General features: G+C 41.1%; 1 protein-coding gene across 2 annotated transcripts in view; it reads right to left on the reverse strand.

Annotated features, from left to right (window-relative positions):
* LOC143028256 (urocanate hydratase-like) overlaps positions 1-13,754 on the reverse strand; it is a 38,693-nt gene that overhangs the window by 19,834 nt on the left and 5,105 nt on the right. Inside the window, exons 1-8 of one of the 2 annotated variants that reach the window (XM_076190085.1) lie at positions 13,738-13,754; positions 11,331-11,601; positions 9,854-9,984; positions 8,971-9,124; positions 7,052-7,242; positions 4,756-4,822; positions 1,860-2,003; positions 1,429-1,521 (exon numbers count right to left, since the gene is read on the reverse strand). The exon at positions 13,738-13,754 is cut by the window's right edge and continues 90 nt beyond it. In XM_076190085.1, coding sequence (XP_076046200.1) covers positions 1,429-1,521; positions 1,860-2,003; positions 4,756-4,822; positions 7,052-7,242; positions 8,971-9,124; positions 9,854-9,984; positions 11,331-11,525 — 975 coding nt within the window. In that variant the 5' untranslated portion in view covers positions 11,526-11,601; positions 13,738-13,754. The remainder of the gene's footprint in view (positions 1-1,428; positions 1,522-1,859; positions 2,004-4,755; positions 4,823-7,051; positions 7,243-8,970; positions 9,125-9,853; positions 9,985-11,330; positions 11,602-13,737) is intronic. The other variant, XM_076190084.1, reaches the window with a different exon arrangement.

The following is a 13,754-nucleotide window of genomic DNA, read 5'->3' on the forward strand; positions in this document are numbered from 1 at the left end:
TGGGGGCTGGGCATCAGCAACTTCCTTCAGGACACGGTATCTCTACCACTCGATCACCCCTGTCCCATGTGTCGCCATGGGAACGGCTCCACCCCTCTCTTCGCAAGAGAAGGGGGGCAAAGGGCGACCGAGGGGTAGGGGAAGGCCCAGGAACCGCTGAGCAAGATACAATATTCTACATATCTATGTAAATTGTACAATATTATTTTTATAAAAAATAAACAAATAAATGAATATATATATATATTGATATTGATATCGATATAAGTACTTGATGCTTTTTGTCTCCCCTCTACTGAATGATAAGATGAATAGTCTCCCATACGAGACACACGTAATAACGGCTTGAGCCCTGTCCTCGACTACAATTTGGGCTTCACCTTCTCCTCCCACCTATCCTCGTCTCATGCATAGCTTCGCTGTGCAGGTTTCTTCTCAGCCGATAATACTTCTTTGTCGCGGCTAGTGCCGCTTAAATCGTTTTTATCGGCTTAAGAAACCTGCACAGATTTAGGGTCCCTCCCTCCTCCCACAGGCGAAGCCTTCATTTCTCATTGAAGTGACGGCTCAATCCGTGCGGCCGAGTAAGAAGGGAGGGGATAGGGAGGGGGAGGTGGGGTTGTAGACGCTTGCGCCACCTGCACAGAGCCGGGAATTTTAAATTTCCGATGATTTATGCGGAATGTCCAACCACACACTCCCTTTCGGAAGTGGCCATTTGGCCAGGAGTGTGGTAGGGGATTACCGATATAGCTTCGCTGTGCAGGTTTCTTAAGCCGATAAAAACGATTTAAGCGGCACTAGCCGCGACAAAGAAGTATTTTGTCCCCCCGAGACCGTTGGTGCGACCTCAGCAACCGGTATCAAGACTCGTCCACACCATAATCAAGATTTCGTTTCGCCCACGTGGGCAAACAAAAGCACACTCAACAATTATTTGGTAATATAATAAAATTATTTCATGTCATATGAAATATGTTTTTCTTTTTCTATGCACATTTATGTTATATGTGTTAATTTTGTTCTTGTAATAATATTTAATTTTAACGAAGAGTTTAACTATTCTGCCTGAACTCTGCCATTCGTCCGAACTGCGCACGGCCTTAATTTTTTTTTAAACACCATATTCATAATAGGGTATGAGTTTTCAGAGGGGCAAGAGGTGGTATATTGGATCATTATCTTTAATTGATAAAAGTGAAAGTGGTGAAGAAGAATCGTGAGTGTGAAGGGGGAAAGAAAAGGAAACAGTCCAAGCAAAATACACAAGCAAACTTAAATCAATTTAAAGCCATGAATGGAGACGCATCAGACGGCATCGCCACGAACATAGCTATTTTCCTGCAGATTACAATTAGTTAATTACAATGACCTGATTTGTAAAATATGCACACAAATTTGAACTGTATTGATGCAATACAAAAATACCTGGCGAATTCGGTTGATAAGGTAGTCAAGATCATTTGTGTACTCCATGAGCCAGCCTTGTGTGTGTCGTTTGATAAGAGCCTCCTCGCTTACCTAAAAAGTTCAGAAAGTCAGCATGATAAAACAAAAGAGATTTTCCAAGTCTAAGTAATATTCTCTGATAAGCATAAGATTAGTATTTTGCATGATTATGGTAACATTTCAAGTTATACCGGCTAAGCCTTTAATTTTTATTCATTCAGTAAGACCACAGGTGTCCTAAGTAATCCATTACACAACCACAACACTCCATACATGACTTATACCATGTCAGTGAGTCTCTTGAACTGAATACTATAAATATGAAGAGTTGTTTACACAATTGAAAATAAAGCAAATCCCTTTTACTTATTTGTATGGAGTTTGGGTAGAAAAGCACCCAAGCTACTCACCTCGGCCACAATGCCGACACACCCACAAATAACTGAAGCCTTGGCCTGGGCACCACTCATGCCACCTAAGCCTGATGTGAGATATGCAACACCTGCCAAAGATGACTTTCGAAGGTACTTTCGCCCTGCATTTAGTATTGTAATCTGGAATAAAAAAAAAACTAATGTTAAAAGTGTATGAGGAAATTTGCTGTCATATGGTACATGTTTATAGCACATAGAGAGGATCTCAACCTGAATTATGGGGCTGCTGACAAGTGATATCCAGTTTTCAGGACCCCAGAATTTAAGAAAACGCATGCTCTCTTTCGTGAAAACCAATTGGAAACTTTGATTTATTATTTCTGCCCGAATTGAGGTGTCTTTAAAGGCCTTACCACTCACAACTTACTTGATGACTACTTTCTTGTCTCAATTTACCATTTATAAACATGTAAAACAGTTTTGGTTCATCTTTGTATGTATCTACTACACCTCTCTCAAATTTGCTTTCGTCCTCCCTGCGAATTCTTGTATATCATTCCTAGCTTGTTTGTAAGCGTCTTTTGTTTTATTGCTATTTCTCTTCCTCCATTTTCCCCAAACCACGTCCTATTTTTAGGCCAGAGCTCTACCGACTGAGCTAATGGAGCTTAAAAATCTATAATTTGGAAGTTGATCAAACTCCCGAAGAATCTATGTAGACTGTTAACTGCCATCCTTACTTAATTTTCACAGATACCCGAGGTAAACACATAGCCAGTGGTGAAGCTGGTACGACTCCTTGGTGGGCTTCCGTCGCTGTAAATACCTGAAGAGAATCGCCACTAACGGCATATATCAACGCAAATAATTCCCGACAGTAGAGCTCGGTAACGTCAAGCAAGGCCCCGGTTCGAGTTCTGGAGCAGTTGTCGGAAATTATTTGTTTTGATATACGCCGTTAGTGGCGATTCTCTCCAGGTATTTACAACGACGGAAACCCATCAAGGAGTCGTAGCAGCTTCACCACTGGCTATGTGTTGAGCTCGGGTCTCTGTGAAAATTAAGTAGAGATGGCAGTTAACAATCTACTTAGATTCTTCGGGACTTAGATCAACTTCCAAGGTATAGACTTCTAAACTCCATTAGCTCAGTCGGTAGAGCTCTGGCCTGGCTTCAAGCAAGGCCCTGGTTCAAGTCATGGAGCATCTGTCGGAAATTATTTAGGTTCACACACACACACACACACACACACACACACACACACACACACACACACACACACACACACACACACAAACACACACACACACACACACACACACACACACACACACACACACACACACACACACACACACACACACACACACACACACACACACACACACATATATATATATATATATATATGTATATATATATATGTATATATATATATATATATATATACATATATATATATATATATATATATATATATATTACAGGTGAAAAATGTAATGACACATTTGTCAATAACGTAGAAACCACTGTTGGAGTAGAAAAGACTGGAAACGGGGAATCTATATATTTCGATTGCAAACTGCAATCCTCTTCAGTAGATACAAATAAGAGAGGGCGTGCTGTTTAAGTAGCACCCTTAACAAAAGAAAGGGGAACATGGGAAGATATCTCTACCCTCGGCTCACTCCGTATGTGAGGTCAGGAGGCAAATGAGCTTTCACTAGGTTGGAGATGAAGAGTCCGGACATTATGTCCGGGGACCATTGCCCCTTTGAAATATTCATGTTGGGCTGATATTCAATGATCGTAGATTCTACCATTTTTCTCCTGAACTCACATCTGGATTTATAAATAAGCTCAGCTTAACATGTTGGAACACAGCTGAGCTCTCTTGTGCATATTTAATGGAACGTTTATGTTCAATCATCCTGGTATTCAAATCCCTTCCAGTCTGTCCGATGTAAACTAAGTCACAACCTTTACATGGAATCGAATAAACCCCTTGGCTCTGTTCTTCTTTTAACCTTTGATGGACATTTACCACCTTTTTATTAATGGTGTTAGGGTAATAATTAATCAAATTTAATTTGTCTTTGGGAAGAAACTTGGTCGAGGGAATGAATGATTCAGAAAAGGGAACGATTAAAGAGCTCTTGCCCATTGTTTAGATTGGGACAGAGCTGAGCTTATTTATAAATCCAGATGTGAGTTCAGGAGAAAAATGGTAGAATCTACGATCATTGAATATCAGCCCAACATGAATATTTCAAAGGGGCAATGGTCCCCGGACATAATGTCCGGACTCTTCATCTCCAACCTAGTGAAAGCTCATTTGCCTCCTGACCTCACATACGGAGTGAGCCGAGGGTAGAGATATCTTCCCATGTTCCCCTTTCTTTTGTTAAGGGTGCTACTTAAACAGCACGCCCTCTCTTATTTGTATCTACTGAAGAGGATTGCAGTTTGCAATCGAAATATATAGGTTCCCCGTTTCCAGTCTTTTCTACTCCAACAGTGGTTTCTACGTTATATATATATATATATATATATATATACATATATATATATATATATGTATATATACATACATACATACATACATATATATATATATATATATATATATATATATATATATATATATATATATATATATAAACCATGACTATTCCTTCTAGGCTATCTCTTCTCTGTTCCTCCATGATCTCTTTAAAGGTTACTCTATCTCTCTTATCCTCATTTGTTGTTGGCCTTTCCTCTTTTTCTGCCATGTGTATTCATGTGTTTTCTATAAAAAAAAAAAGTAACTACCAAAATGACTATGCAAAATGTGAATTTCTGAAATATGTATGATTTCTCCTCGTGATTGAGTATACACATTCTCTGCTTGACAAGTTACAAGGTGATACAACATAAAATAATAACTTACCGTTGTTCCATGGACAATACCTTGAGGCCCAATGTAGCAGTAACTACCGGCCGTCATCTGGCCATATCTGCAAACACAAGGTATACCATAGATAAAATAATGATGGCTTATAGTTAGATTAATAGATGCATAAGTATTAATGCTGATATGATGGTGTTATGTAATTAGTACATACATACATATACCAAAGGCTTTTTTCCCCCTTACACGGGAGGTAACCAAAAGAAAAAGGCATAGAAACTACTCCCACCTATTCCATCCCCTACATACTCCACTCCCCTCTACCCTCTTCCCTCCCTGTTATCTTGGCACATCCTGGATGACGGGTACTAATTATATATTTATATATAAATAGTTATATAATTAGTACACACACATTATTTGACAGACATACTGATAAAAAACACTGGGGCATGGATGTGTTCATTCACATTAACATTCATCTAAGAGAGACAAATTACTATATTTGTAACCTAAAAGACTGAAATTGGCCATTCAAAGGTTTTGCTTCAGCTATTGTCAAAACATATCGGATATATATGGTGGAGATGAGCTTGCAACCTGTCAACCAAAATCACCGAATCCGCTGAGCGGGGTGCCGGGGTGTTGCAAACGAGGCAGAAACATATCGAGTCAGGTCTGGGATGAACTAACTTCCGGTGGGATGTCCGTGTGGGGTACTTGGGACACTTGGAACATTATTTATCTCTTCCTTTACGACAGACTACCCTTTTCATCGGCGGAGCTCATTAGGCTTAGACTGGATATATTGGCTCTCCAAAAGGTGAGAAGACCAGAGAGTGACGAGATCAGTGGTAAGGGTTACACCTACTTCTTATCGGGCTGAAACGATGGGATCCACTGTATCCATATACCATTACTAACCATTACGATATGTCACATACCAGAAACGTGATCCACAAGCATGAAAGAAGGTACTAGCCTTTAGCAATATTTCCAATCTTGTAACCTTCACACTTCCTAATGATAAACAACTGACTCAGACTATGCAACGCATCATCAAGCCACCGCTCAACAAGTACATAGTATCACCAGACAGTTCATTAACCTTTCCATATACCTACCAAGCTACATTATCGTAACTTCAATACATACATCATGATTCGAATCTTCAAGTCATTTGTGTCCCTTATTTTGCTGTACGGCTGTGAGACATGGGCAGTGAATGCTTATTTGAAGAGGCGTCTCGATGTCTTTAGTATCAAATGCCATCAGAGGATCATGGTGTATCGCTGGAATGACTTAGTATTAAACCAGAAAACTTACTGTGAGACTAGGTCTTGGCCAGTTACCAGCATAATTCGTGGAAGTCAACTCCGGCTATAGGGGCATGTGGCACATTTCCCTGATGTTGATCCTACTCACAGGGTCGTCTCCACAACAGACAACCCTCTATGGAAGTGATGAAGAGGGGGCCCATAGAATTCATGGCTGGAGCAGGTTAATCGAAAAATTGAAGAGTTGTCTGGAGTGGGAAGTGTGGCCGCATGGGAGTTTGCTCGGAGGGACCATGGGGACTGGCGCCAGCGTGTTAGTGAAGCAAAACGCTCCTTAGCGTATCACCCCAATTGATGATTGTTGATTGTCGTCAGATGCTTTTATTTCTCTTCGGGGGAAACTTCTGACTGGTAAGTAGTTAAAATCTCGACTAACTCTTTGTGAGACTAGAGACTAAATTTGGCCATTAAATTTTGCGTAGTGGTGAAAGGTAGACAGTGTGAACTTCACTGTCAGTCGATAGAAAATTGTTTTTAATGCAGCGGGTAGAAGCGGAGCGACAGTACCGGGCCTCAAATCTGTCGGGCAGCCAACGAATTAGCTGGAGACTCGTGTTCGATCCATAGAACAGGGATATTGTTCTATGCTGCAGAAACCGTCAGAACCAGTTCTCCTAGAGCTCTTGTAGCGCGCTCATTGGCAATAGTAACTTTAGCACCTAGCTATCCTTTCATATGCCACAAACGCCAGTCACATGAAAGCAGTTTGGGGGAGGGAGTGAATGGGACTCTTGCACAGCTCGAACAATTTGGAAAATTTTGCTGAATGAAATAGTATGTTGAAAGCCCGGAAATATAGTGAAGAACAATCAACGCTATTAACGGGATTGTATTGTTTTTTAGAAAGAAACAAATTGTAAAGATAGCAACTCATGATCTGATCCAATGCCATACTTTAACACAAACCAAGTTAGGTGTCTTCAGAACCAAGCCATGAGACATGCTTACAACATTTATTCACCTTATGTCCAACCTACTTAAGAACCTGGTTTACTCACATAGACACGCCGAGAGCGAACATGTTGTCGTACATTTCCCTGGAGGAGTAGTTTGGGATGACCATGCCATTGGTGATGATCACGCGAGGTGAGCGCGGGTCGGAGGGAAACAGGCCCATGGGATGACCTGAGTAGAGGACCAATGTCTGCTCCTCCGTCATAGTCGACAAGTAGCTCATCACTAACCAAAACTGCAGGAAATCAAGTGAATTAGTGGAGTCTAGTGTAATCTATTAATTTAATGTATTCTTTAATACAAAATGCGGGTTCTGGTTTCCTGTATGTGTATGGAACCCAACATTATCCTTTTGCTGTCGAGAAGGTGATACAAGGATGGATGATATGGTAGGAGGAAGAGGAGGAGAACATTCGCCGGCTGCCAGTTCTCCTCGTGTGAAAATGTGGATGGAAAAAAAAAGAGTCGAAGCTAACAGAACCCTTTGTCCCAGCCCGGAGACAGTCTCACCATCTCTGGACTGCGCTACATATAGAGGTGATGATGTTGATAGTACCTGAAAACGAGCAGGGGGAAATGATTCCCCAACATCCGTCTTCACATGCGGGCTCCTATTGGATGGTTTTCGAAGGAAAGCATAGCGGATACAAGGCTAGGACGCTACCTTCGTGGAATCTATAGGACAAGTTTTAGATTTTTTCATCCTGTATAGTGTGATGGTGGCGTCCTAGCCTTGTGGTCAGTCACACACCCTAGGTGTGTATGTATACATATATGAGAAATAGACATTTGAGAACGAATGCTAAGAGGAGATTTTATGCAAGAGTGATGGCGCTGACAGCACTGCATGGGGCAGAAACATGGAACATAAGAGAGGAAGAGTTTAAATGTGTTTGAGATTAAATGTCTGAGAAGTATGGTAGGGGTTACTAGGCTGGATAGAGTGAGAAACTAGGAGGTGAAGAGGAGAACGGGGTGGAAAGGGAGTTGGGAGATAGGGTTGATGAAAAAGTTTTAGGATGGTTTGGATACACGAAAAGAATGAGAGAAGAAATGTTAGTAAAAGAGATACGGAAGGCAGAGGTGGAAGGAATGAACATGAGGGGGCAGCCAAGGATGAGATGGTTGGGGTAAAAGGAGCATTGGGAAAGAGGGGAATGTCTGTTGAGGAAGGAAAAGAGAAGATAGAAGATAGGGGTAAGTGGAGAATAGTTGTGTATGGATGATGCTGTGATACATTGAAGGTAGTGGGTGGGGGATGGGAGTGAGGGAATATCTATGAATGATATTTTAACGCAATCCGAAGGGATTTCTCCCCGTCTTCTCTTTTTCTGTATGAGGGAACGGAGAGGGGGGCTCCCCAGTTAAATGAAGAGACCTTGCTGTTAATGTGCTGTGTCTTGCTACATTACTTCTTATCCAGTGCAGTGGGGGAGATGCAGGGATGACTCGTCATCCAGGAGGAGCCAAGATAAGAGGGAGGGAGGGAGGGAGGGGTGGTGAATGGGAGTGGAGCGTGTGGGGATGAAATGAGTTGAAGTGGAGTTTGACTTTGGCTACCTCCCTTGTAAGAGGGAAAACCCTTGGTACACACACACACACACACACACACACACACACACACACACACACACACACACACACACACACACACACACACACACACACACACACACACACACACACACACACATATATATATATATATATATATATATATATATATATATATATATATGTATATATATATGTTTGAAGACGTGACAAATGAATGGAGAAGGTGGCAAGGAAACTCAGGTAGAACCAGGAACACTAATGTAATCTAACGTTTCTCCAAAGGCCATAATGCCTAACCATCTCGCAGAACGGGTAGCGGCTGAAATGTTTGCAAAGGTACAGTATTGTTTTGACACCGCACATCCTCCCATATACAACCTCTAAACTGATAAGGACCTTCTCTCACCTGTGCCCAGTTGGAGAAGACTTGACCGTTGCCTCCATAAGTCACAAGCTCCTGGGGAAACTGGGCGACTTTGGGGTCCAGATTGTTCATGATCATGTGCATCACGGCCGCGGCCTTGCGGGTATGACAAGGGTACTCGTCAATCGGGTAAGCCCTGCCACGATGAATGAGGAAGTGAGGGTAACTTTCAAGCCGTAGCGTTTCGTGCGAGAATCATTAAACCTGAAAGGCTATTGGATTACTTTCGATTTTAGAAACTGTTTAATCACTCATACGGGAGCCAGGACCCTGCAAGTTTTTTTCAGTATATTATATAATTATACAGGTATATATAATAAGTATAGACTTATGGAACAAGTTGGTTGAAAATATAACCCAAACCAACACCAAAAACGAAGGCAAAACTTGACGAATGGAGACAAAGAGACGGGACATCATGAGCACAGCTCCAACCCCGTATGTGTGTGTGTGTGTGTGTGTGTGTGTGTGTGTGTGTGTGTGTGTGTGTGTGTGTGTGTGTGTGTGTGTGTGTGTGTGTGTGTGTGTGTGTGTGTGTGTGTGTGTGTGTGTGTGTGTGTGTGTGTGTGTGTGTGTGTGTGTGTGTGTGTGTGTGTGTGTGTGTGTGTGTGTGTGTGTGTGTGTGTGTGTGTTTGTGTGTTTGTGTGTGTATGTGTGTGCGTATGTTTGGTTGGATTTGGGTGGGTGGTTAAGTATGTAAACGCTTGTCTTCTTGTCGGTCTGCCTGTGTGTGGAGTACATGCACCCAGAATTGAATAGGCCGACATAGACATCTTTTAATACAACATAATATGAATCGTGATGCAGATCTGTAACAGTAGTTTGTCGGCGTTCTAGAGTGACAACGACAGACGGCGCCACGTACCTCATCTCTAATCTGGGCAGAAAACGGTACATGTAAATGTGCCCGTAGTCGTGCAGTTCTTGGGCAAATTCCGGAGCCAGAACGGAGTGAAGGCGGTCGGGGAAGTACCGAAGAGCATTGCTGAGTGCTTGCTGAAAATAAATAAATAGATGAATGAATGAATGAATGGATGAATGAATGAATGAATGGATGAATGAATGAATGAATGAATAATTAGACAAATGAATTAAATATCATAATACATGGAAAGAATGGGTGAAGAGAGATTAACAAAAGAGGTGTGGAAGGCAGAGATAAAAATGAACATAAGGGGGCGACCAAGGATGAGATGGATGGATGTGGTAAAAGGGACATTGGGGAATAGGGGACTGTTGAGGAAGGAAAGAAGACAGAAGATAGTAGTGAGTGGAGAATGGTTGTGTATGGATGACACTGTGATGCATGGAAGAGAGTGGGTGGGTGATGTGGGTGTGAGGGAGCATATATGAATGATATTTTGACGCAGTCCGAACGGATTTCTCCCCCGTCTTTTCCTTTTCTGCATGAGGGGACGGAGAGGGAGGGGTCGCCGATTAAATGAAGCGGCCTTGCTGTTGATGTGTTGTGTCTTGCTACATTGCTTCTAAACCAGGGCAGTGGGCGATGCAAGGATGACCCGTCATCCAGGAGGAGCCAAGATAAGAGGGAGGGAGGGGGGTGAATGGGAGTGGAGTATGTGGGGATGGAATGGGTGAAAGTGGATTTTATGCCTTTGTTTTTGGCTATCTCCCTTGTAAGGGGGAAGAAACCGTTGGTATATGTATGCATATGTATGTATATGTATGTATTATTATCATTATCATTATTATTATTATTTTTATTATTATTATTATTATTATTATTATTATTATTATTATTATTATTATTATTATTATTATTATTATTATTATTATTATTATTATTATTATTATTATTATTATTATTATTATTTTCAATATTATTTTCATTATTATTACTATTATGTGTGTGTGTGTGTGTGTGTGTGTGTGTGTGTGAGAGAGAGAGAGAGAGAGAGAGAGAGAGAGAGAGAGAGAGAGAGAGAGAGAGAGAGAGAGAGAGAGAGAGAAATAGAATTTATTTGAAATGCAATTTTGGCCACCGGGGCCACCATGGGACAAGTCAGAGAATAGCATCACTGCTGGACAGGCTGCAATTCGACGCACGTCAGAGGCGGCGGTGGCGACAGAAGGCAGCACGTGCCACACTTGTACTGCTCACACCATGGCAACTCCGGCTTAGACCTTGAAAACCGGACCAGGCGGACTGCATGGCTGTCACACAACACGTTATCACAGTAGTCTCTCACACTTTCTCGCATATAATCAAATATGTTACTGCAATAATTGCACGGTGAATTCCTTTCTTGCTCTTCTTCTCTCCCTTCCGTACTTTGTCCTTTCTTTTATTTTTTTTTATTTTTTTCTTATCACGACCTTACCTGTTCTTGGTCTGGAGAAAGGGTGTGCTTTCTGATGGGGGCATGAGCAATGGACGGGTCCCGGACATGGGGGGGTGGCAGGGGGTCAAGAGGAATGCCGGCACAGAGGACATGCAAGGATAGACGTCCGCCCGGTGTTCCTCCCGGCACCCGGAGTGTTGTTGCTTGTGTCTTCGTCTGCGTTGTAGTGGCCATTTGCTTTAGGATGTTTTATATGATTGCGCCAGTCGTTAGTAGTTTCTCGTCTCTTCAGGTCCTCCTGAACCAGGTTCTGAAATTTAGATTTAAGAAATTTAGATTTAAGAAGGAAATAGGCAAGAATTGGTTTACTAATAGGGTGGTCGATGAATGGAATAAACTTAGTAACTATGTAGTAAGCGCTGAAACCATCAATTGTTTAAAAAAAAACGATTAGACAACTTTATGGATGGGGATGACAGGTGGTGATGGATACGGAGCTGCCTAGTGTAGGCCTTATGGTCTTTTGCAGTCTCCTTTATTTCTTATGTTCTTATGTTAATGGGAATACTTTAGCTTACATGTTAACATGTTAACGTGGCAAGTTATACAATGTTTTGGGAGACTCTTCCCAGCTATCTTAGTCAATCCAGGATAATTTGAAAATAACACATGTATTTACTACATGTATAAGCAAAATTTATACGTGCTTATGTAATGTATACGTAGACCTACTGTCATGTTCCATGATGTGTCATGTGTCAAGTTTCGTGGTGTGTCATGACGTGTCACAATAACACAAAGAGACACGGTTGTAGCGCCATGAGCCATATCCTTAATGAAAATGCGTATGGATGTTGAATTCGACCACTACTAGGTTATCCTAAGCTAGATAATGAGATATAGGATTGTAAACACAAGTAACTTATGATAAATGATCAGTTACAGCAGCTTTTGCTGCGCAGACGGCGGAGGAATACATAACTGAGTCTTTCTACAGCAGAGGTCAGAGGGCATCTAAACAACTATGCCACATAAAAGCAGTATACCTGTATATATGGATTAATACTTCAATTAATTTTCATAGATAGTGATTGATCAATTATAAACCTTCTTCACACAAAAATAAAGTGGATGGATTGTGTAAAGCCAGGTAATTCAAGCAGTATCGACAATAATTTTGACGTCGATGGGTTCTCACAGGTAGGAGAGAAATATTAAGATGTGGGAGACGGAATGAACGAGGGCAGAATAGAAGATGAATACAGAGACGTGAGACTAAATTAAATCAATCTAAGTCAGGGGGCACAGTTTCACGACTTGGAGGAATCCTCACAGGTAAGGGACAGATATAAGAGAGAGGATGACAGAAGTGAAAATAAAATAGGTGAAATATTATCAAGGATAAGAGGGAGATATTACATGGAGGAAAATAGAATTGAAGATGGGATGAGACATAACGAAGTCAATCTAAGACAGGAGGCAGAGTTTCATAGATTCGAGGAATCCCCGCAAATAAGGGACAGACATTATAGAGGATAACAGGAGTAAGAAAGAGATGTTACATGGAGGGAGTTAGAATTGAAAATGAAAGACTTTCACGGGAAAGAGAAAGATATTATGACATGGTAGTTAATATGAGTGGAAATAGAATAACTCAGGCTGTAATAATGAATGAAATTTTCAAGACTGTTTTCGCAAAGAAGAATGATTTTGTAGAGGGAGGAAATATGCGTAATGAAAGTGTGTTAGAGGATGTAAATGTTGAAGGGAAAAGTGGATGTGGGCAGAGATTTGTAGTTTAGTTGTGTGTTTAATAAAATAAAGAGTAGCACTGCAGGATTGGAAGAGCTAACGTGGCACCAATTCTTAAATGAAAAAGAAAGAGTTGCCAATAGATAATTATTAATCAGTGTACTTGGCCATTACGACAGATGAAAGAAAAGTAGGAGTTATGTGAGTGAAATGCCTTGAAAAGATGAGCATTTTGTTGGGCTTTCAATTTGGTTTCGGATATGAAGTTCATGTGTGTCGAACCTTTTAATCTTTTTTCGAAACTGAAAGATGGGCTGCAAGAGATATATACCTAAATCTAGTGAAGGCCTTCGACGAAGCCCATCACAATCAACAACTATAGAACATGTTGGAAGATTAGGAGGGGAACTTCTTACAAAGGATTACAAAGGCGGAGCATGCCGACAGGAGACCTTTTGATCCTTCTTGAACGGAAGAGAGACATCCTAGAGAGCAGGTATATGAGGGCAGTAATAAAATACAAGATGTCACGATGGAAGGTCAATACTAGTTCCTATAATGTTCCTTATTTACGTAAATGATATGAAAAATACAACATGTTATTCAAACATGTTTCCAAATGACGCAAAGATCCCGAAGAGTGACAGATGAGGAGGACTGTAGGTTGTAGAAAAAAGAAATACAAATAACTTACATTCCTGGAGCCAAGTG

This window comes from Oratosquilla oratoria, chromosome 9 (assembly GCF_046742065.1).
Source record: "Oratosquilla oratoria isolate Oo_2021 chromosome 9, ASM4674206v1, whole genome shotgun sequence".
NCBI classification, from domain to species: domain Eukaryota; kingdom Metazoa; phylum Arthropoda; class Malacostraca; order Stomatopoda; family Squillidae; genus Oratosquilla; species Oratosquilla oratoria.